Source organism: Ochotona princeps, chromosome 21, assembly GCF_030435755.1.
Source record: "Ochotona princeps isolate mOchPri1 chromosome 21, mOchPri1.hap1, whole genome shotgun sequence".
Classification (NCBI taxonomy): Eukaryota; Metazoa; Chordata; class Mammalia; order Lagomorpha; family Ochotonidae; genus Ochotona; species Ochotona princeps.
The window spans coordinates 24,815,441-24,843,409 of record NC_080852.1 but is presented as its reverse complement, the minus strand read 5'-3'; the positions used below and the strand labels follow the sequence as shown (position 1 = coordinate 24,843,409).

The following is a 27,969-nucleotide window of genomic DNA, read 5'->3' as shown; positions in this document are numbered from 1 at the left end:
GAAGAACCTCAACAAAGTGATTCCCTTTTGAGCAGATGTGCAGTACTTTCATGGGGAGGCCATGTGAAAAGATGTTCTCCAGCCCAGTCAGATGATTCGGTCCTACTATTATCTCAGTCCCCTCTGAGTTTTTGTTTGTCTTTTAATTCCTGCTGGTCACCATCACTGTACAGAAAGAGCCACGCTGCATCAGGATCAGTCATCAATGGTTGGCAACCAGAAAGCCTGCAAAAAGAACATAAGTCCACTTTAAAAAGCTCAGCAACTGCACACAGCTGAAGGTTCTTCATACCCCACTCCACACATCACAGCACACAACCCCAGTGGTGGAGGACTTATGGCCTGATGACCCTCCTGACCAACTGACTGATAATCTATGGCTAAACAAATACTCTACCCATGAAAATAAGCTGGTTCTGTCTCCCTCTAGCATTCACTGTCCACTGTCCAATACAGGTTTCGTGTCAAAGGGGAAAATGAGTGTTGCTGGGGAGGGGGCTGTCTGCTGATGCATCCCCTTATCTCAGCAAGACCTTTCCCTCTGAGACATAACAATGGGAGACTGCATTGGCTGCTTTTGTTGCATTTCTTCTGAAGTGGGGAGGGGACAGTGCTCTCTGGGTAGACTAGTAATGGAATGCCTCATTCTCAAATACCTAGGCACGATTTTTTAGAGGGTCCAAGTAGAAACTAGAAGCTGAAATTCACCGATTCCTTGGTCTGCTGGTTAAGTCCACCCAGAAAGAGATAAAGGGCATGTGTTTAACTCCAGTGAGTTAATAATCAACTGTAAGAATTACTGAGTGGGCCCGGCGGCGTGGCCTAGCGGCTAAAGTCCTCGCCTTGAAAGCCCCGGGATCCCATATGGGCGCCGGTTCTAATCCCGGCAGCTCCACTTCCCATCCAGCTCCCTGCTTGTGGCCTGGGAAAGCAGTTGAGGACGGCCCAATGCATTGGGACCCTGCACCCGCGTGGGAGACCCGGAAGAGGTTCCTGGTTCCCGGCATCGGATCGGCGCGCACCGGCCGTTGCGGCTCACTTAAGGAGTGAAACAACGGATGGAAGATCTTCCTCTCTGTCTCTCCTCCTCTCTGTATATCCGGCTTTCCAATAACAATAAAATCTTTAAAAAAAAAAAAGAATTACTGAGCAATTCAGTATATAACAAAAGGAATGGAAAGTTCAAGTCTCTAGCCACAACAAGTTAATTCAGAATTGCTAAGAAGTAAAACAACGACCATGTATAGGGTAAGTGATTGATTTGGACCTAAATCTATAGTACCAAAAAAAAAGAAGGCAAGTAATCGGGCAACTTTACAGGTGATCCTGACCATGAGAACTGAAAGGCCAGCCCAAGCAAAGAACACATAATGGGAGTTGAACTGAGGAAGCCACCAGTTGAGAAGTGAACTTGGGTGCTAGTCATGTACCTATGTGGAATAAGCTTTCTTTGCTTGCTGAGGGAGCTACCACCCCAACTGGAAAGAGTCCTTTGTGGAAGACACTTGTCATTCACATACCATGTTGGAACATGCGCTGGCAAAGGTCATGAACTTGGGGTTGAACTGCAAACAGGTAATGGGGCCTGTGTGTTTACCATCCAACACAGCTACTTTTATACCACTCTCTCCATTCCAAACATGAATCTTGCCATCCTCTGAACCTAGAGATGATCAAAGAAAAATTTAAAGAGTTCAAGATACAACACAGATAACTTGGAAATAAACTTAATTTGAAGTCTGAAGATAAACCAAGGACCCAGTCCTCAGTAACAATTGAAAGAGACAGTCATGGAAAATGTTTCAGGATTTAATTTTGGTCCTCCTTATTTTAGTGTAGGCAAGTCACTCTCCCCCTAACTTTAGTTTTCTCATCTTAAAAGGGGGGAAGGGAGGGCCCAGTGGGATAGCCTAGTCTCTAAATCCACGCCTTGCATCTGCCAGGATCCCATATGGGCGCCAGATTGTGTCCTGGATACTCCACTTCCCTTCCAGCTCCCTACTTGTGGCTTAGGAAAGCAGTAGAGGATGGCTCAAAGCCTTGGGACCCTGCACCTGTGTGGGAGACCCAGAAGAAGCTCCTGGCTTCAGATCAGCTCAGCTCTGGCTGTTGTGGCCACTTGGGGAGTGAACCAGCGGACAGAAGCTGTTTCTCTCTATACCTCCTTCTCTGTAAATCTGACTTTCCAATAAACAATACAATAAATTTTAAACAAACTAACAGGGTGGAGAGAAGAGGCACTGTGGTAGAGCTAGTGAAGCTGTGCCTGGGACACTGGATCCATCAGAGTGCCAGTTCTACTCCATTTCTGATCCTGTTTGCTGCTGATGTGCCTGGGGGGTAGCAGATGATGGCTCATGTTTGGGTCCCTGTCACCCAGGTCCTGGCTTCAGCCCAGCACAATGGTGGCTATTGTAGGCATTGGTTCTTAGTTGCTCTGCCTTTCTAGAAGATAAAAATAAGCACTTTTGAGAAAACAAATTATAGGCAAAGGGAATGATATCATTGCCCTACCAACATCTAGCTACTAAGAGGACTGAATGCAGAGTTACAGCAGGAACTCAGTACCCCCAACAAGGCAGTGCTTGTACAGATTAACGCTGGTCTAGGGAAGATCAATACGCATGCCAGTTCAAGTGGAGAACCCCACGGTCAGGGCAGCCTGAAGATGCCATGTTCATGGTATAATGTACTATACAAAAGCCTGAAAACATCCATCAAACAAATGCTACTATTTAGCTTCAAATAAATCTTTACATTAAAACGTTAATTTGAAAGGCAGATTTATAGAGAGGGAAGAAGAAACAAGAGAGATCTTTCATCCACTGATCCATTCCCTAAAAGGCCACAACAGCTGGAGCTGGGCTGTTTCAAAGACAGGAACTTCTTCCAGATTTTCCACATGGGTGCAGAACCCAAGCACCTGGGCCACCTTTTTGCTGCTTTCCTAGGCAATTAGTAGGGAGCTGGATAAGATGTGAAACAGCTGGAACTTGAACCAATAAACCCTTATGGGATGTTGGCAACACAGGCAGAGGCTTAACTCACTACACCATGACACCGGCCCCTAGCTTAATCTTAGACAACCAAATGCATAGTACCAGAGAAATGATGCCAAGGGGAATAACGGAAGCTCACCAATCATAATAAACTGAGAGTCAGGAGTAAATGAAGCCTCCAGGGTGACAGCTTTGCTGTTGGCATAACCCTGAAACAAAACAGAGCATTTCTCTTGCCGTTATAGGGCCATTAATAAAAGATGCCTAGAAACAATGAAGGAACATGCAACAAATCACTTTTGCCATGAAACTCTCAAAGTTTCGAACTCTCAAATACTAGCAAAGTTCCAAACATGGCTGCCACCCCTCACGTTCAAACCATTATCTTCCATAGCCAAGGAAACAAGAAAACTGTTGTTAGGAAGTGATTTACATTTAAACACCAAATTTGGGTTACCTGGTGAGTAATGGATGTCTTAGAATCCAAAAGGAAGAAGTTCAGAAAGCACAGGGAGAAAATGCGAGCCCATGCCTTGACTGCCAAGTCAAAGGCAATGGCTGGTTTGCACCCCAGGCTAGCAGTTCTCTGCCCCAGAGGTTATGAGCACGCAAACAACTAGATTTGAAGGCTAGCTCACCCCAAACGTGTGCATCACCACTCCCTTGAATGCATCAATGAGACGGATGAAGCTGCCGTTGGTGGAGATGAGAATGAGCTTGCCATCATTGCTGAACTTAAGTCCCGTCCATTCACAAGTCCGATCGTATTGCATCTTAAAAGTTGCGAACGGCCCCTGCAAAAGATAGGTAACTCTAGACCTAAGGCACATCAAGAATTCTTTCCTTCAGGACCAACTCCTATTCGTGTAAGTTCACTTTGCATAGGAAAGCAAAGGATCAGCTGGTGCTCTGCCACGCTGATAAGCTACTGTATATTTTTAAATTTCTACCTCACCCTAACAATTCCTGTAACATCAAGATAAATCAAATATTCAAAGATTTACCTTATCAAAAGAACGAAGGTCATAAAGTTTAACCATTTCAGAGTTGACACCTGCTGCAAAAATTAGCCCTTCTGGATCAAAAGAACAAACTGGCTTGCCTTGTAGATGCATGAGGCCCTACAAGAAAATAATGAATGCTGTCATTATATAATTTGCTTTTCCCAGTGAAAGTTTAAGAAGGGATATGAAAGATACCAGTCTACCTATTCAACAGAAAAGGCAATTAAAAATTAAAATTAAGTTTTTAAAAAGTCAGACAACAGATTTGCAGTCAATCCTAACAAAATCAACAAAAGGCTCTTGGCAAATTGTTTTTTAAAAACTAAGTCAAAGTGTATTACAATATATGCTTACCAGCTAACCACAAGGAAAACTGGTTTTCTCCCATGTTTAAGAAGACTGTGGAATCCCAGAACAGAACCACTGCTTTCTCCTTTAAGAGGAAGAGATGATAATACTGACAACCACAGAAAATGCCGAAAAAGTTTAACTGTGAGGTACCATTACCTGGCAGTTAGGAGACCGGAGATCCCAAAGCCGAATAGTCTTATCAAGAGACCCGGAAATGAAAGTATCATCCACAGGTGACATAGACAAAGCTACCACTCTGCAATGTATCAAAGCAAACAGCAAAATATGACTACAAACTGGATGGGAACTCTAAACCCCATGCCTACCTACATGTACCTGCTCTCTGAAAACTGCAATTTTTTTAAAAAAAAAAGATAAACTTTATTCATTCCCCAAATGGCTGCAATGGATGGAGCTGAGCTGATCCAAAGCTAGGAGCCAGGAGCTTTTGCAGGTCTCCTATGCCAGTGCAGAGACCCAATGCTTTGGGCTGTCCTCTGCTGCTTTCATAGGCCATAAGTAGGGAGCTGGATGGAAGTGGAGCAGCCGGAAAAGGAACTGGCAGGGAGTTAGCCATTGAGCCATCATGCTGGGCCCTCAAAACTGCCTTATTAAGAAACAAAGCAACCACCAGCATAGGCATAAGCTGGGGCGACAGACTGTGCCGGACTGTCCAACTAACTGCTGATCCCAGAACCCCAAACATGAAGAGAACTGCAGGTTCCGTGGTCTGACCATGGAGTGCATGTGTCAAAACTGAGCCTCCTCAGAGGCTCAGACGGAACAGTAGACAGTATATTCAAGCGCACAGGGAGGAAATGGTGGTCCATCGGAGCTTGCAGGGGACACCTGGTACCACAACAGAGGACAGAGGACAGAACAAATGGATCATTTGCCCCAGACATGTTTAGCAGTGAAAATCTGGGCAAACAAGAAACCCTAAGGTGGACTATGTCAGCCAGTGGATTCTGGAGAGATTTCATCATGCTTGGAATAGCAAGACTGTCAATTCAGAACTGTTGAACTATAGAAACCACGTGAGCAATGCTCTAGGAGCATGCCCCATATGTCAGTGACCTTGGGATGGGGTGGGAGGTTGGGTGGGGATTCTCCCGTTATCTCCTTCTTTACCCCAGATACACACACACACACAAAAATATGGAAACAATGTTCTCACCCACTTTGCTGTAACCCTTGACCCTTTGTGCCCTGATAAACTATGTAAAGATTATGAAAAAAACAAAACCCAAAACACATTTATCTCCTCCATCCTGAATCTCTCCATCCTGATCACAGGCCCACGTGGGTCTGCAACTCACTCAGCTTTGGAGTATCTGCACAAAAAGTATATATGCTTTTGTATGTGTTAATAAAAGACAATTTGTATAATGAAAAAAGCAACTTAAAGCCTTAGTGTAAATATATTTGAAAAGGAGAGGTAAGTAGTATTGGTAAGGACGCAGATGGTGGATAAACTGGAACCCTCATCCATTCCTGAAGGAAATGTAAAATGGTACAATTGCTATAGAAAATATTTTCCAGACAATCAAGACTCAAATTTCACTTCAGGTACATACCCAAGAAAACTAAAACTATGTTTATATTAAAAATAAATAAATAAATAAATAAAAATAAATAAATACTCCTATAAACACAGTTTTATTATTCACAAGAGCCAAAGAGTAGAAAAACTCAAATGTCAATTAATGTAATGTATCCATACAGGGGGCTAATGTTATGGCTCAGCAGCTTAATCCACTGCTTAAGATCCCTGCTTCCAATTTTAGAATGCTAATTCAAGTCCCAGTTGCTCCACTTTCAACTCAGCTTCCTCCTAATGCACCTGGAAGATAGAGAAAGGTAACCAAAGTAATTGGCCTGCCATCCATGTGAGAGACCCAGGAGTTGTTTCTGGCTCCTGCTTTTGGATTGCCCCAGATATGGCCGTAGCAACCAGCTGATGAGAAAATCAGCAAGTGGGAAGATCTCACTCCATCACTCTGCCTTTCAAGTAAATAAAAAAAACCTTATCACCATCCCACCCAAATGATATCTCTCATCATACAATGCAGTGGAATATTGACAATAAAGACATTTAAGTATTGATTCATGAGAAAACACAGAGGAACTTAGGAAGCATGCTAAGCAAAAGCCAGACACAAAAGGCATATAGTCTGATTCCATTTACACAAAGTCTAAAAGAAACAAATCTTTAGAAACAAAGTACATTAGTTGTTACCAAGGACTGGGGAAGTGACTGCTAATGGATATAAGGTTTCTCTTTGGGTTAATGAAAATGTTATAGAATTAGATAGTGGTGCATAATTCTGCAAATATATTAAAAACCACTGAACTATTTATTTATTTACTAATTTTTATTGGAAAGGCAGATATACAGAGAGGAAATAAAGATCCTCTGAATGTTGTCCCAAGTGGTCACAATGGCCAGAGCTGAGCTGATCTGAAGTCAGGAGCCAAGAACTTCTGTTTTTCCTTCCCCTCATATGCTATCTTGTGAGATAGCTACCATCCTGTTCCATAATATTCATTTTCCTTGAAAGGCTGAAGACTGCGTTATAACATCAGTTATAAATGAAAATTTCCTGATAAAACTGAAAACAACTATGAAACATACGCTGAGTGCATACAGACACATCATTTTATGCTATGGCATCTAGCATCAGAGCTCAGAGGTCTATCCTTTCTTTAAAAATAAAAAGATAATACTGCGAAACTGGGCCAGAGCCGGACCCAAAAATGAAGGAGCAGGCAGATACGGAAAGCCATGAAGGCTTTCTTAAGGAAGACTGAGATGACCAGAGTAATAATTCAGGATGCTGAAGCAGGATGGTGTGGATGGGATGATTAACCAGGAGTTGACAAAAATTCACCTGACAGGAACACCATTGTGGCACAACTAGTTAAGCAGCCAGCTGTGATGCTGGCACCACAAATGACTATCAGCTTGAGTCCCGGATATTCCACTTCTGATCCAGCTCCCTGCTAACATGTCAACATGTCTGGGAAAGCAGTGGAAGATGGCTCACATAGTTGGATCCTGGTCACCTATGTGGGACACCAGGGTAGATTCCCAGGTTCCTGGCTATGGCCTGATCCGTCCTGGCTATTGCAGCCACCATCAGCAGATGGAGTATCTCTGTCTTATCCTCTAACTGTGCCTTTAAAATAAAAGCTAGGGGGCTCGGCAGCGTGGTCTAGTGACTAAGGTCCTCGCCTTGATCCCATATGGCCGTTGGTTCTAATCCCGGCCGCTCCACTTCCTCTCTATCTCTCCTCCTCTCAGTATATCTGACTTTATAATAAAAATAAAATAAATCTTTAAAAAAAATAAAATAAAATAAAAGCTAGGGCAGAAAGCAAAGGTGAGAGTACAGAGGAATGTTAGATTAAGCCCAGGATGTGAAGGCAGCAGGAAGGAGGTGAACCAACAATACATCCTTTTGAGTAGAAGGGCTAGAGAGGAAGAGATGAGGCAGACAAAAGAACTAGCCCAGAAAATACAACCACTATTGACAGGGATCTGTCAGGTGGAGACACACGCGTATAAAACCTACAGATAGAATTCTAGAAGTCATGAGAGCCACAGGCTAAAATGACTGATTTGAGAAGCCATCTGAGTACAAGTGAATGAAATCAATCATGGAAACAGAAATACTAAGGAGAAAAGTAGGATAAACATTACTGTAGAGTGAAAAACAGGCTGAAAACAGTAAGAAAACATTGAAAATCCAAGACCCAATCCAGCTCTGTTCTGGCTTCCCACACAGGCGCCAGTTCAAATTCAGGCTGTTCCACTTTCTTTCTTTTTTTCTTTTTTTTTTTTTTTAATTACAAAGTCAGCTATACAGAGAGGAAGATCTTCCATCCAATGATTCACTCCCCAAGTGAGCACAACGGCCGGTGCTGTGCCGATCCGAAGCCGGGAACCAGGAATCTCTTTAGGGTCTCCCACACAGGTGCAGGGTCCCAATGCATTGGGCCGTCCTCAACTGCCTTCCCAGGCCACAAGCAGGGAGCTGGATGGGAAGTGGAGCTGCCAGAATTAGAACCGGCGCCCATATGGGATCCCAGGGAGTTCAAGGTGAGGACTTTAGCCACTAGGCCACGCCGCCGGGCCCAGGCTGTTCCACTTTCTGTACTCAAGTGAGCCCAGCAAGAAGTGCCAAGCTCCTGGTTTCTGTCTGGCCCAGCCTGAGTAGTTGTGGTCATTTGGGGAGTGAAGCAGAAGATGAGAGCTCTCTCTCTGTAATTCTGCCTTTCAAATAAATCTTCAAAAATTAATTAAATAGGACTTGGTGTGGTAGTCTAGTGACTAAAGTCCTTGCCTTGAGTGCGCCGGGATCCCATATGGGTGCCGTTTCTAATCCCAGCTGCTCCACATCCCATCCAGCTCCCTGCTTGTGGCCTGAGAAAACAGTAGAGGATGGCCCAATGTCTTGGGACCCTGCACCCGTGGGAGACCCAGAAACAGCTCCAGGCTCCTGGCTTTAGACAGGCTTAGCTTCAGTGTTGTGGCCACTTGGGGAGTGAACCAGTGGAGGGAAGATCCTTCTTTCTCTAAATCTCTCTCTAACTCTCCAAAAAAAATATTTAAAAAGAAAAAATTCAGTTAAATAAATAAAATTAACAAAAGGTTAAGATGCCTGCATCTCATATCACAATATATGGGCTCACTATCCTCTGGTCCCTGACTCTTGCTTCCAGCTAATGCAAACCCTTAGAGAGAGTGGCAATGGCTCAAGTGTTTTCCTGTCATCCAGGAGGGCGACTCAGATTCAGTTCCTTGCTCCTGGCTTCAGTCAGCCCAGGCCAGCACCTGCATCTGGGGAGTGAACCAGCAGATGGGAGGTAACTCTAGCTTTCTATTAAATAAATAATTTTATACAAAAGTAATAATTTTTCCTTCGTATATTCATTATGCTCTTCTCGTGGAGTATTTTTATATAGTGGTCAGTTGAAATGAGGACCAGCTACACTGGATGGACCTCATACATCCAATCTTCAATAAATGGTTTTTCCTAGACAATAATTAAAATAAAACTAGAACCCGGTACAGTAGCCTAGCAGCTAAAGTCCTTGACTTGCACACACCGGAAACCCATATGGATATGAGTCCATGTCCTGGTGGCCCCGCTTTCCATCCAGCTCCCTGCTTGTGGCCTAGGAAAGCAGTTGAGGACAGCTCCAAGCACTGGGTCCCTGCATCAGTGTGGGAAACCTGGAAGCAGCTCTGGGCTCCTGGCTTCAGCTTAGCTTAGCTCAGCTCAGCTCTAGCCATTGTGGCCACTTGGGGGAGTGAATCAACAGATAGAAGATCTTCTGACTATCTGACTTTTCAATAAAAGTAAATAAATCTTCTTTTTTTTTTTTTTAAGGTTTTATTATTATTGGAAAGCCGGATATACAGAGCGGAGGAGAGACAGAGAGGAAGATCTTCCACCCGATGTTTCACTCCCCAAGTGAGCTGCAACGGGCCGGTGCGTGCCAATCTAATGCCGGGAACCAGGAACCTCTTTCGGGTCTCCCACACGGGTGCAGGGTCCCAAAGCTTTGGGCCATCCTCGACTGCCTTCCCAGGCCACAAGCAGGGAGCTGGATGGGAAGTGGAGCTGCCAGAATTAGAACCGGCACCCATATGGGATCCCAGGGCATTCAAGGTGAGGACTTTAGCCGCTAGGCCACGCCGCCGGGCCCAAAAGTAAATAAATCTTAATATATATGCACATAGAAATTACTTTAACATTTCAGTTTATCTTTGATGTCCTATCCATGCTTCCACATCCTCAGTAAATCAGGAGTTGGCTATTTAAGAAGGGCTAGTAAGATAAAGAATACCAAAATGCTGTGAGGAAACAGCTTCAGTTCATTGTTAAAATTTTCTATTCTATTTTCTGAGTTCCCCCAGGGACAAAAGATCTGTAACATTTGGGTCTTACCTTTTGCTATGTCCAGGAAAGTATCTGATGTATTTGTTGTCATGTAAGGACAGGTAACGAATAGTATCTGTAAGAACACAAATAAGGTATGATGTTGCACTATTCACCTTATATTTTCATCATGAAAAGAGGAAGTGAACAAAACACATTGTATTCCAAAACCCGGACTGGATGTGAATAAATAGTGACTGATTCCTCTCTGCAGTTGAAGAGGAGACAATCGATTTCACATAACTCAAAAGCAGCTGATAGTATACACACGGCAGTGCTTACAATCACTCTTACTGCCAGTCTTTGCTTTTGCTTTCTTCATAATTACAATGTAACTTGCCCTGCAAACCTCCCCCGACCCCACCTCCTACTCCCCTCTGGCAACAGTTTCAATTTTCCCCAGGCTTCTCCAACAGTACGTAGACCCTACCCTAACCACTACCGGAAATGTTAAACTGGATACACAATTTTGCAAATGTTAAACTGGATACACAATTTTGCAAATGTTAAACTGGATACACAATTTTGCAAATGTTAAACTGGATACACAATTTACATAGAAACTGAACAAAATGGAGAATGTAGTAATGTTGGAAGTTGGATAGGAAAAGATCTTAAAGAAAAAAAATCAAACTCACTGAATATACCAACAAGTCAAAACAACTGGATTTTAACAACATCAAGGGAAGGAATAATAGTTTTGTGACAGGGGATAACAAGAGAAAATGATTCTTTATGAAAAAGTCCAAAGATGGTGGTGAAGCAAAGTTCCATAAAGTAGGAGTACTATGCTAAAAAGATAAGGAACAAACAAAACCTGCTAAGAAATAGGAAATAGTATAAAATGCAAAGACATCAAACATTCTGAAGGCAAACAGAACCCAGGAATAAACAAACAGAAAGCAGCTAGCATTTTTTTTTTTAAAGATTTATTTTATTTTTATTACAAAGTCAGATATACTGAGGAGGAGAGACAGAGAGGAAGTGGAGCTGCCGGGATTAGAACCAGCGGCCATATGGGATCAAGGCGAGGACCTTAGCCACTAGGCCACACTGCCGAGCCCGCAGCTAGCATTTTATAAGGGTGGTTTCTAAACAGGGCATTTAACCTGGGAGAGGAAAATGAGCATTTCTCCATCCACAATTCTTTGAAAACCTCTGCAAACTTCTTCAAGGCAATACAAAGGATCCCTAGTTCCTCTGGTGCTACGAATGACTCACCTGCCCTAAGAAGCAATGCCTTCTTTCCCATTACCTGGTTTCCAGAGACGAGCAGGGCGTCGCCATCCTCTCTGCCCCACTGGGTAGCTGGCGCACTGTTCCTGGCAAGGCAGTGGCCTGTACAGTTATCTCCTGTACCGGGGTGGTATCATAGACCCTCAAACTGTACAAACTACTACCTCAGCCTGGAATCAGGCAAAAGGAAATGGAGCGCTGGAGGAACTCTTCAGGATGCACTTGAGATGGGAAAAGCAACGTCCTGACAGCACAGGTCTGGCAGCAAAGCTCAAGTGCCACATATTTGCTGACTCCTCATTCAATTAATCAGTAAAACAGCCCAACAGAAGATATAGACCAGTCATTCCAGTAATCATATAGACATGTTCCTCAGGAACCTAATGATTTGCATTCCTGTCCAACAGCATCAACTTCACTGCTTAGTTAGAAAAAAGTAGCAGAAATTATATACTTACAAAAAAATTCAAGCACAGGCAGGGAAGTCTCAAAAAACACTCCTGCCCATCTGCTACAAAACAGACACTGCCAAAATAGTAGTCTAAGTATTTCCTTGATGAATGACACTAGAAAAAAAATTCATACTGCAAAAAGTGAAACAATTAATAAACCAGCGAGAGAAGTTGAGGGGGTTGAGGAAGGCAGAACCCCAACTGGAATGTTAGTTGATGTAGTTCCATTATCAAGATGGGTCATCTGTTCATTTACAAAGATTTGTCCCAGGAGGAAAGACAAGTAAAAACAGATCATTTCTTTTAAAAAAAAAAAAAAAAAACTCACACAAACTTAATTTCTAAAACTAACTTTCACTCTAAAAATAAAAAAGGGAGTGGCCACTGTGATACAGGGAAATGAGGCAGAGTTTGAGACCCTAGGATCAACGCTGGAGTGGCTGAGTTGAGCCCTGGCTACTCCATTTTTCCAATGCAGCTGGCTGCTAAGGTGCCTGGGAGGCAGCAAATAAATGGTGTCAAGTATCAGGTTCCCGCCACCCCTGGAGAAACTTGGATGGAGTTCTTAGCTTCCAGTTTCAGCCTGGCTTGGCCCAGGCTGTTATGGACATTTTGGGAGTGAAACAGCAGATGGAAGACCACGATTTCTGTGTCTCTCCCTCTGCCTTTCAAATATATGATCTTTGAAAATAAATCAATAAAAAGGGACAAAATGCAGATATAAAATAGTCCCTGGAATCAAAGAGGACTACTGTCAATACACTGTCCTCTATGACACAGCTCATAAAGCACTAGGTATACACTAAAACTTTCCTTAAATTACTGTAGTTCAAGTATTTGAGAAATCTTTCCTTAGACTTATACACATTTTGAATAGAAAGGTCCTATTGTTTACAACTTGCTGTGTCTCAAGCAGTCTTTCATTTTCTTTTATTCTGAAAGTATTCTCTCAAGTTTCAAGAAGTACAAGCCATAAATGCAATTTAGCTGTTTGCTTTTTCCACTCTCCACACTAAACTGCAGACTTCATATTCAGTTCAGTCCTTCAAAAGTGCTGGTGGCTTGTTTCCAGGATTCCATCAGTCATCATAATGCAATTATCATTACAACCATTATGGGAGAATACCTCAAGCAGAAGTCACAAAGATTCCATCAACTATTTAACGAAATAAACCATAACCAACCATAACACCCTAAAAAGAAGGTTTACTTACCATCTATTTTGTTTGAGCTGTAAACAACAGTATTTGCTGCATGAGTGTATCTGATGAGATCCACACCATACTTCTTACTGTATAAGGTTCTCTTTGGTCTGATGAGGAAATGGACAGAGAAAGAAAACCATCAAAATCCTCCATCATTGGAACAGGCTTTATGGTATAATAAATGCAGTCCCTGCCTGGGCCGTCCACCTCCCATGTTAGGGCTCCAGAGCCAGGGCTGCTAACTGCTAATGCATCTTGGGAAGCAGTAAATGAAGGCTCAAGTGCAAGTTCCTGCTACCCACATGGAGAGGCAGACGGAGCGCTGAGCTCCTACTTCCTTGACTTGTCCAAGGCCTAGCTGGTGCAGGCATTTCGTGTTGTGAAACAGTGGATGGAAAATCTCTAATAGATGAAACAAAAAACCTCCATCACCAAAATCTGGTATCATCACATAAAGTAAAGTACCTGAATGATGTGGCAAGGGTGAGAATTCTTGGTCAGGAGTGACGCTAGAAAACAAATTCTTACAAAAGACAGGAAACAAGAACCAATCAAACACAACAACCATCCAAAGACGACTTTCACTTTTGAATACCTAATGCCATGATCAGAAATAAGAGGCTTAATTCAATTTTCACCGTATTGTTTGAAAATAGGCTTTGTGAAAACGGAAAGCACACCTATTTGGGAAGAAAGGCACACATCAGTCTTTTTAAATCAAAAAGCAGAGGCAGCATACAGGTGTTGATTTGAGTCGCTGCTCCACGTGTGACCCAGTTCCTAGGTTATACTCTGGGAAAGCAGTGACGATGGATGGCAGAATTCCTTGGGCCACCACATTCAAATGGGACACCTGAAGGAAGCTCCAGGCTGTTGGCTTCAGACCAGCTCAGCTCTGCCTGTTGTGGTTATTTGAGTGAACCAGTGAATGGAGGAGCTCTTTCTCCTCTGTAAAACTGCCTCTCAAGCAAAAAACAATAAACTAAAAAACAAATCAGGGCCCAGCGCTGCAGCCTGAAGTCCTCGCCTTGAACACACAGGGATCCCATGTGGGCGCTGGTTCTAATCCTGGCAGCTCCACTTCCCATCTAGCTCCCTGCTTGTGGCCTGGGAAAGCAGTCGAGGATGGCCCAAGCTTTGGGACCCTGCACCCATGTGGGAGACCTGGAAGGGGTTCCTGGTTCCCAGCTTCGGATCGGCACAGCACCGGCCATTGCACTCACTTGGGGAGTGAATTATCAGATGGAAGATCTTCCTCTCTGTCTCTCCTCCTCTCTGTATATCTGACTTTGTAATAAAAATAAATAAATCTTTAAAAAAAAAAAATCAAAGAGCGACAAGAGTGCAACAAGTACAGAGCTTTCTTTTATTTTTTAAAGATTTATCTCTTGGGCCCAGCGTGGTAGCCTAACGGCTAGTTCTCACCTTGCACACCCTGGGATCCCATATGGGCACCGGTTCTAATCCTGGCAGCCCCACTTCCCATTCAGCTCCCTGCTTGTGGCCTCGGGAAGGCAGTTGAGGATGGCCCAAAGCCTTGGGACACTGCACCTGCGTGGAAGACCCGGAAGAGGCTCCAGACTCCTGGCTTCAGATTGGTGCAATTCTGGCTGCTGCAGCCACTTGGGATATGAATCATCGGACGGAAGATCTTCCTATTTGCCCTCCACTCTGTATTTCTTTTTATTGGAAAGGCCGACTTCTACAAAGATCTTCTAACCACTGGTTTGCTCCCCAAATGGCTACAATGGCTAGAGCTAAGCTGATCTGAAGCCAAGAGCTTCTTCTGGGTCTCCCATCTTGGTGCAGGGTCCCAGGGCAAGAGGGGTTGGGCACAATGATTTGGGTTCCTCTCACATGACTTGGGAGAAACAGACTGAGTGACGGGTTGCTGTAGGCATCTGGCGTGAACAGCAGACAGATGTTTTTTTTTTTTGTCTCCGTCTTTCAACTAAAATGAAGTAAATCTGGGGCCAACACTGTGGCACACCAAGGGAACCCATTGCTTACTATGCCGATATTCTTTTGAGTCCAGACTACCCCAATTTTTTTTTTTTTTTTAAGATTTATTTGTATTGGAAAGTCAGACATACTGAGAGGAAGATCTTCCACCCACTGATTCACTTCCCAAGTGGCCCAATGTCCGAAGGTGAGCTGATCTGAAGCTAGGAGCCAGGAGCCTCCTCTGGGTCTCCCACAGCAGTGTGGTGTGTGCAAGGTAAGGACTTAAGCTGCTAGGTTACTGCGCTGGGCCCCAGACTATCTATTTAATTCAGTTTCCTGCTAGTGTGCCTGGAAAGGCAACAAAAAAAGTATTGGGCCACCGCCAATAAGACGGAGCTCCTTGTTCCTACCTTTAGCCAGGTCCATACCTGGCTGTTACAGCCATGAGGGAAGTGACCGAGCAAATGAAACATGTCTCTCTCTGTGTCACTTTGCATCTCAAAAAACAAGTTAAAAAAAATCCTCAATCCAAAACTGTTACAATACTACTTAAATCAAAGAAAACTAGATTTTTTAAACTCCTGATTATCAATGAAAAACTGGATGAGAAAGTTAGAACTCTTCAACATGCAGGACCTGTCACGGTACCCCAGTGACTCAAGTCCTTGCCTTGCACGCCACAGGATCCCATCTGGGTACCAGTTCATGTCCTGATTGCTCCACTTCCCATCCGTCTCCTTGCTTGTGGCCTGGGAAAGCACCTGAGGACAGCCCAAAGTCTTGGGGCCCTGTATCTGCATGGCAAATCTGGAAGAAGCTCCTGGCTTCAGATTGGCTTAGCTCCGGCCATTGTTGCCGCTTAGGGAGTGAATCAGCAGATGGAGGATCTTCCTCTCTGTCTCTCCTCCTCTCAGTATATCTGACTTTACAATTTAAAAAAATATATTTCTTTTTTTTTTTTAAAGATTTTTATTATTGGAAAGCCGGATATACAGAGAGGAGGAGAGACAGAGAGGAAGATCTTCCATCCGATGTTTCACTCCCCAAGTGAGCCGCAACGGGCCGGTACGTGCCAATCCGATGCCAGAAACCAGGAACCTCTTCCGGGTCTCCCACGCGGGTGCAGGGTCCCAAAGCTTTGGGCCGTCCTCGACTGCTTTCCCAGGCCACAAGCAGGGAGCTGGATGGGAAGTGGAGCTGCCGGGATTAGAACCGGCGCCCATATGGGATCCCAGGGCTTTGAAGGCGAGGACTTTAGCTGCTAGGCCACGCCGCCGGGCCCCTGAATTATCTTAATTGTTTAGGTTCCAAGATGATTTTACATTGAGAAGGTGAACTTCTCTTTTGTTGTTGGAAAAGGGGAAGATTTCTTTTAGAAATATGTATTTTTTGGGCCCGGCGGTTCTAATCCCGGCAGCTCCACTTCCCATCCAGCTCCCTGCTTGTGGCCTGGGAAAGCAGTGGAGGACGGCCCAATGCATTGGGACCCTGCACCCGCATGGGAGACCCGGAGGAGGTTCCAGGTTCCTGGCTTTGGATCGGCGCATCGGCCCATTGCGGCTCACTTGGGGAGTGAATCATTGGACGGAAGATCTTCCTCTCTGTCTCTCCTCCTCTGTGTATATCTGGCTGTAATAAAATGAATAAATCTTTAAAAAAAAAAAAAAAGATAATTCAGGCAGCCTCAGGAAGTCAATTACTTGAACTTTAAACTTTTTCAATGTCAGTGAGACCCAAGGTTTCTTACATAAAGCTTATTTCCAAATAAGATTTCTCAGTACAAATGCACTGAATTTTCCATTCTTGCCTTTACTTGAATACTAAGATCAGCAAACACTATCTTGTCAAATCTACTCTAGGATTCTGCTATGGGGTTACTATAGGATAACTAGTGAGAGTTGCGTGAGACTGAGTGTTAAGTGTGTGCTTACTCTGTAAGATCTATGGAAGCTAAACCAAGTATTTCAGCGTATTTACTATGGCAAAGACAGAACCTGAGTTAGATCAGGTCCGTATGTGTCTTAATTTATCAGCAACACTACCCTGTGTTCCAAATAACAACAATCTTACTTCATGTCCTTTGCTAGTTTAAAAGCAGGATCCTATGGGCACTGGTTCATGTCCTGGCTTCCTGGCTGTTCCACCTCCCAGCTTGTGACCTGGGAAAGCAGTGGAGGATGGCCTAAAGCCTTTGGACTCTGCATCCACATGGGAGACCTGGAAGAAGTTTCTGGCTCCTGATCAGTTTAGCTCTAGTTGTTTCAGTCACTTGGTCTGTCTCTCCTGTCTGAAAAATCTGCCTTTCCAAAAAAAACAAAACACACACACACAAAAACAAGCAAGAGCCTATGTATTGCATCTTTTTAAAATCGATAAGCAACATTTTTCAAGTATTTTGGTAAGTATCTTCTCTCAAACTATGATTCTGGTAATTAGATATGAATGAAGAAAATACTAAAGCACCACCTTGAGTAATTTATATTGCCTACCACAAGCAATATTCTTTATAGTCTTTAAATTTAATTTACTTTTGGAAAGCCAAATTTACAGATAGGAGACAGAAAAAGATCTCCAATCCATTGGTACACTCCCCAAATGGCTGCAATGGCCAGAACTGAGCTGAGCTGATTCAAGCCAGGAGCCTAGAGCCTCCTTCGGGTCCCAAAGCTTTGGGCTGTCCTTGACTGCTTTCCCAGGCCACAAGCAGGGAGCTGGATGGGAAGTGACGCAGTTGGGACCAGCACCTATGTGGGATCCCAGCACTTGAGAGGGGAGGAATAGCCAAATGAGCCATTGCACCAGGCCCTACAGTCCTTTAAGTTGACATTTCACTCAATGGACAAACTCTACTATAAAGTTTAAATGAAAAAATGGGAATTAAAAAAACAAATCTTGCTTTAGTCACTATGCCTTACAAAGAAACATGATTCTCTGATGTGGCAGAATTTTTCTTCACATTAAAATTTCAACTCGTAAAGACTAACACCCAGTGGCGTGACCTGACCAATGACTGATTCCTGGTCACAAAGCCCAAACTAGAACCCAGCTCTACTACCAGACCATTTACTCGCCAGAGAGCACAGGTAAGTGAGAATTGACCAGAGAAAAATCAAAAGAACCTGCCCCAGAGCATCAATCTTAAAGTTTCCAATTTGGGTAACTGGATTTTGGTGATGAAGGAGAACATCTTTGTGTTTAGGAGATCCACAAATATTAAGGAATAAAGCGCCCTGATAGCTCCCACTCACCCTCCAATGTTTCTGGGGGGAAAAGAATCCATACATAGAATTACTTCTTTACAGAGTGGTAAAGAAAATGGGGAGAAATGTAACAAGTTTCTAGATGATATGGGAGTTTTTTCAAACAGTGTTGCAGTTTTCTGTAAATCTGTAAGCATGTAAAAAGGCTGCTCAGTGCCCAGCATGATGGCTCAGTGGCTAAATCCTCGCCATGCAGGAGCCAGGATCCCATAAGGGTGCCTGGTGGCTCCACATCACATCCAGCTCCCTGCTCATGGCCCTAAGTCTTGGGACCCTGCACCCACGTGGGAAACTTGAAAGAAGCTCTTAGCTCCTGGCTTCGGATGGGCTCAGCCCTGGCAGTTGTGGCCACTTGGCGAGTGAACCAGTGAATGGAAAATGTCTCTCCTTCTCTGTAAACATACCTTTACAATATAAACAAATTAAAAAGAAAAAAAAAAGGATGCCCAAAATACTAAGCTGCCTTATGTCATAAAACTGGCTGTTACTTTTAACTGGACTTGAAGTCACTGTCATTCTTCCCAACAAGTTGTAACTGCCACATTTGGAAACAAACTAATGAAATGCTAATGAAAGGTTCAGGCAACCTTTATTTCTTAGCAGAGAAATTACCCATCTCTGCCCTGGGGCTCCCTGGTGGAGGCTCTAATCAGTGTACATGCACTAAATTATCTCAAGGTAGCAGCTTCAAATTACTTCTAGCTTCACAACTCTCACCTGCCTCCCACCTGCCCCCACCGCAGCTTCAAGCAATACTCCTTCCCAAACAGATTCCAGAGGCCAGCTAGGTCTGGAAACCCATCTACTAACTCAAATAACTGCCAAGTGACTAAAGATTACCCGGAATCCAAGGATCCAAATGGCAGCCTATTACCCCTCATGCTGCAGGCACGTAGGGAATAGTTTCTCACAGACCACGTGGGGAAAAGAATTCAGCCTTACTTTAGATCATCAAAAATCACAAACGAAGAGCTAAGTTCTACAAGAGTATCCTTTTTTTTTTTTCAAGTAAATTTAAAAAAATTCTAGGATTCAAAAAACGCATGCACTGGTTCTAAGTAACAGTCTGACAAAACGAGTAGCCACGGAATTAAACCAACCATCCTCAGGCCTGCTAGAAAGTAGTGAGGAGTGAGGTAAGGTTGCCAGGGTCCCCGGGGGAAAGGCAGAGCCACGCGTTGCTTTTGAGATCTTCCCAAAGGGATGCTGGTGTAGTGGGTTTCCCCGTGACCTTTGGCAACCACAAAGTTTCACGAGGAAGGGAATTTTGATCACTCCATGCGGGCCGTAAAGTGAGTGTTGGGGGGCGGGGGATGTGTGGGAGCGTAAGGAGGAGCACAGAACTATTCCCTGACGCTTTGTTTTACCGCGAGCTCTCATTTGGATCGGGATGGAACTCCGCCAAGTTCATTTGTGGACGGCAAAAGGAAAAGTTTCCGATGTTTTTACCAACTTCACGAAAATGCGCGGGTTCCAGGCCTGCAGAACTTGGGGAGGGTATGGCGGGGAGGTGGGGTGGGGAGGGAAGGCTTGGAAAAGAAAGCAAAGGCCCGTCCGGGCTCAAAAGATGCACGGCAAATAAGCCCTGACAGCTAAGGACCCCCAACGCTGCGGAGCGGCAGCAGGAAAAGGCCGGCCGAGGCGGAGGGGCAGGGACAGGGGCCGGGCGCGGTGCCAGCGCTGAATCGAGGTCACCGCGCAGAGGGCAGGGAGCGCGGCCGCCGGCGGCCGAGGCTGCACGGCCAGCACTCCCCTGCAGCTCTGCGTCGAGGCCAGGGCCCGCCAGCACCCTTGACAGTCTGCGGGAAAGAGGGAAAGGCCGTCAGCTGGGCTCGGGATGGGCCGCCACGGCGTTTAAAGGTCAAGGTCAAGGTGGGGTCTGGCAAGCGATGCATTAGCGCCCAGAGGAGCACGAAGACGTTACCAAAAAAAAAAAAATTTTTTTTTTCATGCTGTGATCACGGTGACTACCATTATTATTTGGAAAGGAAAAGGTGTGCCGACGGGCAAGTGGCGCCACGGGCTGAGGGGCGCAGCGCGCGGCCAGCGGAGGGAGGGAAGGACCGAGCCCCGGGCCCAGGGCGCCGCCGCACTCACTTGCCCTCCTGGCAGTCATACAGCACGATGGAGTCGTCGTCGCTGCTCGAGATCACCGTCTCGCCGTTGGGGCTGAAGTCAAAGCAGTTAATCTTGTCCGAGTTCTCGCGGAACACCTTGGCGACGCGGAAGCTCCGCAGCACGCTGTCGGTGAGCTTCATGGCGGCGGCTGCTGGAAGCCGCGGCGGCGCAGGGCCGGGGCGGGGCCGGCGGCGAGCGGGCGGGCGGGCTCGTCAGGAGCCGACCCGGGCGGGGCGGGCGCCGCGCTGGCGGCCGGCTAGCGGCCTGCCTCTGGCTCTTCCTCCTCCTCTTCCTGCTCAGGCACGGTTTTGCTGCCTAGATCGTGGGCCCTCGCGGACCGTTCCCCCTCTCGCTGTCGCCTCAGGGACAACCGGCGCGACGCCGGCTCATTGTGTCCGCCATCTTGAGGCGACCCGCAGAAGGAGCCGAGGATGAGGTGAGGAAGGGTGGGGGGGAGAGAGGAGGAGAAAAGGCCTCGGCGCGGCGCACGCCGGGAAAAGGGGGCGGAGCGGGAGCCGCGGCGCGAGGCGGGGAGGCGGGGCGGTGAGGCGGTGACACCAGCGCTGCCGCGGCCGAGGGAGCTGACAGTCCCCCTCGGCGGGCTGAAGGGGGCTTGAAGGAGCCGTGGCGCTCGCGGACCTTCCCCGGTGGACGAGAAGACCAGGGTGTGCCTGGGAGCTAGTGACCTTTCGCGTCACGACTGCCATGTTTCCGGAGACTCGTCTGTCCAGACCGCAGGCCTCAGGTGGTTGTGTGTGGTTCGGTTTTTGAAGCCCCTACTCCTAAATGCCTTTGATGTGTGGACTTTTATCCGGCCTGAGGCTCGCGCCCTCAGCTTGCAACGCCTATATCTCCACTTGAATGAGGGCAAGGCAATTACCTGTCAAGATTAAGGCGCTCCGTTGAGCGAGTGCTGCACATGTAGCCCCACGAGACCCCCGCATTGGGAGTCAGAATTCAGTGGTCAACTCTGTCGGGAATATTCTCGCACCAGGCTCATACCATTTTGAAATGCTTTGGGCATCCCAGCCCTGAGCCCACGGGGATAGCCAACCACAGGCAAGAGCCCACGGTGTGGTCTGGTCGCAGCATTCACAAAAGGTGGCCTTGGCTGCCTATTGCTAACTGAAAGAAGGCTGGGAGCACCGAGTGCAACCAGACACACCCAGGACCTGATCGTACCACCTCAGTCCCAACTCTACAAATGCACCATTTTAGGGGAGCAGACGCCTACCCATCTGTGATCCCAGTCACACTGCGTTGGTTCAAGTACTGGCTGCAGCTCTTGATAGCAGCTTTCTGATTACACACAACTGGGGAAGTGCATTTTTTAAAATTAAGATTGATGTATTTGAACCTGGTGACATAGCCTAGTGGCTAAATTCTCACCTTGCATCTGCCGGGATCAGAGCAGTGGTTTGTATTCTGCTCCACTTCCCATGCAGCTCCCTGCTTGTGGTCTGGGAAAGCAGCAGAGGATGAGCTAAAGCCTTGAGCTCAGCTCTGGCTGTTGACAGCCACTTAGGGAGTGAACCATCAGGTGCAAGACCTCTCCCTCTCTCTCCTCTCTGTAAAAATCTTTCAAAAAAAAAAAAAACTAAATCTTTAAAAAATCTTAGCATCAATTGCAATTTTTAAAAGGTTTATCTATTTTTATTGGAAAGGCACATTTACAGAGAGGAGGAGAGAGAGAAAGATCTTCAATCTGCTGGCTCATTCCCCAAGTGGCCGCACTGGCCAGAACTGAACTGATCTGAAGCCAGGAGCTTCTTCTGGGTCTCCCACATGGATGCAGGGTCCCAAGGCTTTGGACCGTCCTCTGCTGCTTTCCCAGGTCATAAGCAGGGAGCTGGATGGGAAGTGGAGCAGCTGGGGTTTAAATAGGCACCCCTATGAGGTGCTGTTACCACAGACTTAACCTACTATAACATGGCATCAAATCCCCCTTTTTTGTTTGTTTTTAATTTTAGCTCCCACATATAAGGGAGAATATGTGGTATTTGTTTCTGGATCTGACTTGTTTCATTCAATATGATATCTTCCAATTGAGTCATTTTGCTGCAGATGGTGAAGTTTCATTCTTTGTTATAGCTGAGTAACATTCCATTGTGTAGCTACACTACGTTTTATAACCCATTCATCTAGTGATGGACACTTGTTTATTCCAAATATTGGCTATTGTGAATGGTGCTGCTATAAATATGAAAGTATCTCTTTGATTCCTTGCGTTCACGTCTTTGGGGTATATAGCCTGTAGTAGGAAGGGGTAGACATTTGGCTTAGCAGTAGAGACACCAGTTAGGGTGTCCACAATCCGCCTCAAAAAGTGTCTGATTTTGGCTTGCAAACATTGGGATGCAGTGGTCGTGGTTCAAGGGGCTGGGTTTGTGCTGGTTTCTACTGCCGCTATGGGAGACCTGAATTGACTTCCTGGCTCTTGGCTCTGGCCCTAGTCAGAAGCAACATTGTAAGCAATTGGAGAGCAGACCAGAGGTTGTTAGAAGGATACAAAACAGTTGCATTAGACTATTGCAGTCAATAGGATTAGTTAGTTTTTTGTTTGGTTTGGTTTTTATCAGAAAGTCAACAGAGAGCAAGATCTTCAGTCCAATGATTCACTCCCCAAGTGACTGCATCAGCCTTAGATGAGCTGATCTGAAGCTAGGTACCTCTTCCAGGTCTCCCATGCCGGGTGCAGGATCCCAGGACTTTGAGCTGTTCTCTACTGCTTTCCCAGACCACAAGCAGGGAGCTGGATGGAAAGCGAGGCCACCGTGATTAGAACCGGCACCCTTATGGGATCCTAGCTCATGGGAGGTGAGGACTGTAGTTACTATGATATCACTCTGGGCCCTAGGATTAGGTCTTTATGATTTATCTTATTCACTTGAAAAACAGTTACAAAGAAAGGAAGAGCCGGAGAGGCCTTTCCTTGCTAGATCACTCACCATGACTGCTGGGCCAGACTGACACCAGATGTCTGGAACTCCATCTAGGTCTCCCATGTGGGTAGCAAGGTCTCAAGTACTTGGCCATTATTTGCTGCTTTCCCAGGTACATTAGCCAGGAGCTGGATCAGAAGTAGAGCAGCCAGGACTCAAGCCAGCACCCATAAGGGGAAGCTGGCCTTACAGATAACATCATAACTCTGACCCCAATAGGATTGTTTTAATAGTTCTTTGATATCGGGGATTCTTTGCCTTGACTTTTTCTGCAAGGGTTAAACTCAGGCGCAATATTTGTGGCTTCAAGGTATCCTTAACCCGTGTACACCAAATCCAAAAGCTAGTTGCTTAGAGTCTCTGAGGATAGAAAAACAGCCTCTTTGTTTTTCATTTATTTATTTATTTTTAAAGATTTATTTATTTTTATTACAAAGTCAGATATACAGAGAGGAGAGATAGAGAGGAAGATCTTCCATCTGATGATTCACTCCCCAAGTGAGCACAACAGCCGGTGCTGTCCTGATCCAGAGCCAGGAGCCAGGAACTTCCTCCAGGTCTCCCACACGGGTGCAGGGTCCCAAGGCTTTGGGCCATCCTCGACTGCATTCCCAGGCCATAAGCAGGGAGCTGGATAGGAAGTGGAGCTGCTGGGATTAGAACCGGTATCCATATGGGATCCTGGCACGTTCAAGGCTAGGACTTTAGCTGCTAGGCCACTGTGCCGGGCCCTGTTTTTCATTAATTTGGTGGAGAAAAAAGAGTGAAGGCAGAGACATTGCAGTCGCAGTCGCAGAGAGACCTTACAGAGAGATGTGATCCCCAGGGACCCAGCTATAACCTGGCAATGGCAAAAGCAGATTGGACTTGCTAAGAGTTGGTGTCCTCCTCCAATGTACCAGGAGCCCTGGTGAATGTGAGAGGAGAGCCAGAACACACACACACACACACACACACACACAGAGTTCTCTGAGAAGAGCGGCTGATGTTGGCTGAGGCCCTATTGCAATGGCCCCCCTAAAAAGAGCCAACCTCTGGCTGCAGATTTGTCTGTGGTCTGGAAAAAAGTCCGTTTGAGTTAAACCTAAATGAGTGGTAAATTGCCGAGCTGTAAAGCAATGGAAGAAAAGGGTTCTGCACCATCACCCCCATAGCGCTCTCTCGTTTCCCTGTAATCCCCATGACTTTATGTCAGAAGCCAGAGAAGCTGATATATACTGTGCATATGCAGTATTAAAAATTAACAAGTAGTAAGCTATTTTAGAATAGATGGCTACTGTGACCTAAGTGAAGCCATTGTGAACCAGCTGATGCAGTTTCTTTTTTTTTTTTTTTAAAGATTTATTACAGCCAGATATACACAGAGGAGGAGAGACAGAGAGGAAGATCTTCCGTCCGATGACTCACTCCCCAAGTTAGCTGCAACAGGCCGGTGCGCGCCGATCCGAAGCCGGGAACCTGGAACCTCCTCTGGGTCTCCCACGCGGGTGCAGTGTCCCAATGCATTGGGCCTCCTCGACTGCTTTCCCAGGCCACAAGCAGGGAGCTGGATGGGAAGTGGAGCCTCTGGGACTAGAACCAGCGCCCATATGGGAATCCCAGGGCTTTGAAGGCGAGGACTTTAGCCACTAGGCCATGCCGCCGGGCCCCAGCTGATGCAGTTTCAGTATTGCTATGAATAAGTTCGGTAAGACCTTAACTTGCCACTGTTCTGGCTTAGCCATTAGGAAGAAAAACAATGAGCTGTTTTGCATAAAAATTTGTTTTGATGACGATATAGAAGGAGGAGAATTTCCAAGCACCCCAGAGCTGTCTTGGCAGGTGAGCCTCCACACTGAGTCTCTGGTCCGGAAAACTGCCTGCTCAGGCACCCATTCTGGTGAGAGCAGCGTCTTTGTTTTGGTGTCTTGCCAGCTGGTTTTGGGCATCCACAGCCATGCTCATGCCTCAGCATTAGAAGCCACCTCAGCAAGAGGACAGCATTCCAGAGCTCCTGGACCAGGACTGCCCCAGCCTTGCCTGCTGTATTTGTGGAGTGACTCTACCGCAACTACTGTATTCCCCACACACACTGACCATCTACAACTTGGGCTGGTTCCTTAACTAAGACAATATGTCCAAAACTGTTTCTGCCTCCCTCCCCATTGACAATGTTACTTAGACTGTGTGGTACAGCAGAAGTATGCTGGAACACTGGGTCTTCTGCTCTCCAAGAACCTATGCTTATAGTGCCTGGTAGCCTTGGGTGATGCTTAGAAAGCTGCCATTTGTGGAGACTGCAGCGTGGACACCTGAGTAGTGCCACACGTGTGAGTCCCACTAACTTACAGGAAGAAACTATACTGCAGCTCTGCTCTTAGGCACTCCTGACAGTTTGCAACAGGAACAGATTTGGGGCCACAATCCTGGAGCCACTGGGAAGTGAACACACCAGAAAGTACCATGTTTTGATCCATGTTAACCTACAAAAGTATGCCACAGAAGCAACCACAGCCTACTGCACATTGTCAGCTGAAAGAAATCTTTGCCAAGTGTCTCTGAAGTGTTCTATTCATGCTGCACTTTCTAGGTTTCACTGTTAATACCAAAGATTCCTGAGACTTGACTTCTAGTGGTGTTGTTGGGATGTGAAAAGTTGTTGTTCTGAGTCCGGAGCAGTAGCCTAGCAGCTGAAGTCCTTGCCTTGAATGTGCTAGAATCCCATAAGGGGGCCAGTTTGTATCCTGGTGGCCCTGCTTCCCATCCAGCTCCCTGCTTGTGGCTTAGAAAAGCAGTCCAGGATGGCCCAAAGCCTTGGGACCCTACACCCGGCATGGGAGACCTGGAAGAGGTTCCTGGCTCCTGACTTTGGATCGGCGCAGCACCAGCCATTACGGTCACTTGGGGAGTGAATCATCAGACAGAAAATCTTCTTCTCTGTCTCTCCTCTCTGTATATCTGACTTTGGAATAAAAAATAAATGTTTTTTTTTTTTAAAAAAAGGAATAAAACTTTGGCTTCAAAAAAAAAAAAACAAAAAAAAATTTGACCCATATGGAAATAAGAAATTCTCTGCTTGCAGAATTTGTGAAAGTTCTGTGCACTTACTGACTAGGATCTCTTGATGGCCGGGGCTGTGCCAATAAAAAGGGCATCTGTGCGAGGGAAGAAAGGTATAGATAGCAAAACTAAGAGCAAATATCTGGCCATATTGGTGAAATTTCTGGCTTTCTCTGTAACTTTAATGTTATTTGAATTTCCAAGGGATAACATACATGTTCAACTTACAAAATAGCATGTTTTAAGAGAAACAATTTAAACCAAGGAAGATGATTGATCTTCAGTCCTTACCTCCTAAGTTCTGAACAACAGCCTATGTGGTTATTCCCCCTGAGAGCATTGTTTTGAACCAGAATCTATGGCAAAACTAATTAAAACAGACCTCTTGTTTGTGTGTGTCTGTATTTAAAATTATTCATGTAATTCTTTTTTTTGTTAAATATTTTTTTATCTTTATTTGAAAGGCAGATTTTAAGAGAGAGAAGGATATAGAGAAGGTCTTCCTCTGGTTCAATGCCCAAATGGCCACAATGGAGCTGAGCTGATTTGAAACCAGCAGCCAGGAGCCAGGAGCCTCCTCTGGGTCTCTCATGTGGTTGGCAGGGGTCCAAGCATTTGGACTATTTTCCTCTGCTTTCCTAGGCACATTCATTGGCAGGGAGCAGGATTGAAAGTGGAGTAGCTGGGACTGGAAATGTTGCTTTTTGTAAGATGCTGGTGGCACAGGTGATGGCTTTACCTGCTATACCATATCCCTGGAACCTTGGAGTGTATCTTTCATATATAATAATGTATTTTATAACATAATAAATAAGAGTTATTTATTTAAAAGGCAGAGCAACTTGGAGAGACAGAGAAAATAAATCTTTGATCTGTTGGTTTACCCTCCAAATGGCCACAGGTGCTTAGGGGTCCAAGTTAATATTATTGAAGTGGACGTGGTGGCAGCCATAACGTTAAGTTATGCTGTTGCTTGGGATTCCCATAGTAAAGTGCCAGTTCAATTTTTGGATACTCTATTCTGATCCTACCTTCCTGAAGGTAGAGATGACAGCCCAAGCACTTGACTGTGTAATGCGTGGGATACCCAGATGGAGTTCTCATCTCCGCCCAGCCGTGGACATTTAGGGAGTGAACCAGTGGATGGAAGATCTCTGTGGCACTGAAGTGTTTCATAGATGAAATAAATGAAAACAGAAACATGTTTACATTTCTTTTTTTTTTTTTTTAAGATTTTATTATTATTGGAAAGCCAGATATACAGAGAGGAGGAGAGACAGAGAGGAAGATCTTCTGTCAGATGTTTCACTCCCCAAGTGAGCCGCAACGGGCCGGTGTGCGCCAATCCGATGCAGGGAACCTGGAACCTCTTCCGGGTCTCCCACACGGGTGCAGGGTCCCAAAGCTTTGGGCCGTCCTCCACTGCTTTCCCAGGCCACAAGCAGGGAGCTGGATGGGAAGTGGAGCTGCC

The 27,969-nt window shown here is 45.6% G+C and overlaps 1 protein-coding gene across 1 annotated transcript; it reads right to left on the bottom strand.

Moving 5' to 3' along the window:
• Positions 1 to 140: 140 nt before the first annotated feature.
• On the bottom strand, positions 141 to 20,973 carry WDR82 (WD repeat domain 82). The gene is made up of 9 exons (XM_058679064.1): positions 20,497 to 20,973; positions 13,205 to 13,302; positions 10,312 to 10,378; positions 4,511 to 4,610; positions 4,004 to 4,120; positions 3,638 to 3,793; positions 3,139 to 3,208; positions 1,521 to 1,663; positions 141 to 225 (listed from the first exon to the last, which is right to left on the bottom strand). The coding sequence occupies exons 1-9, from the start codon at positions 20,655 to 20,657 to the stop codon at positions 196 to 198; spliced, it is 942 nt and encodes a 313-aa protein (XP_058535047.1). The 5' UTR covers positions 20,658 to 20,973; the 3' UTR covers positions 141 to 195.
• Between the last annotated feature and the right edge of the window lie 6,996 nt (positions 20,974 to 27,969).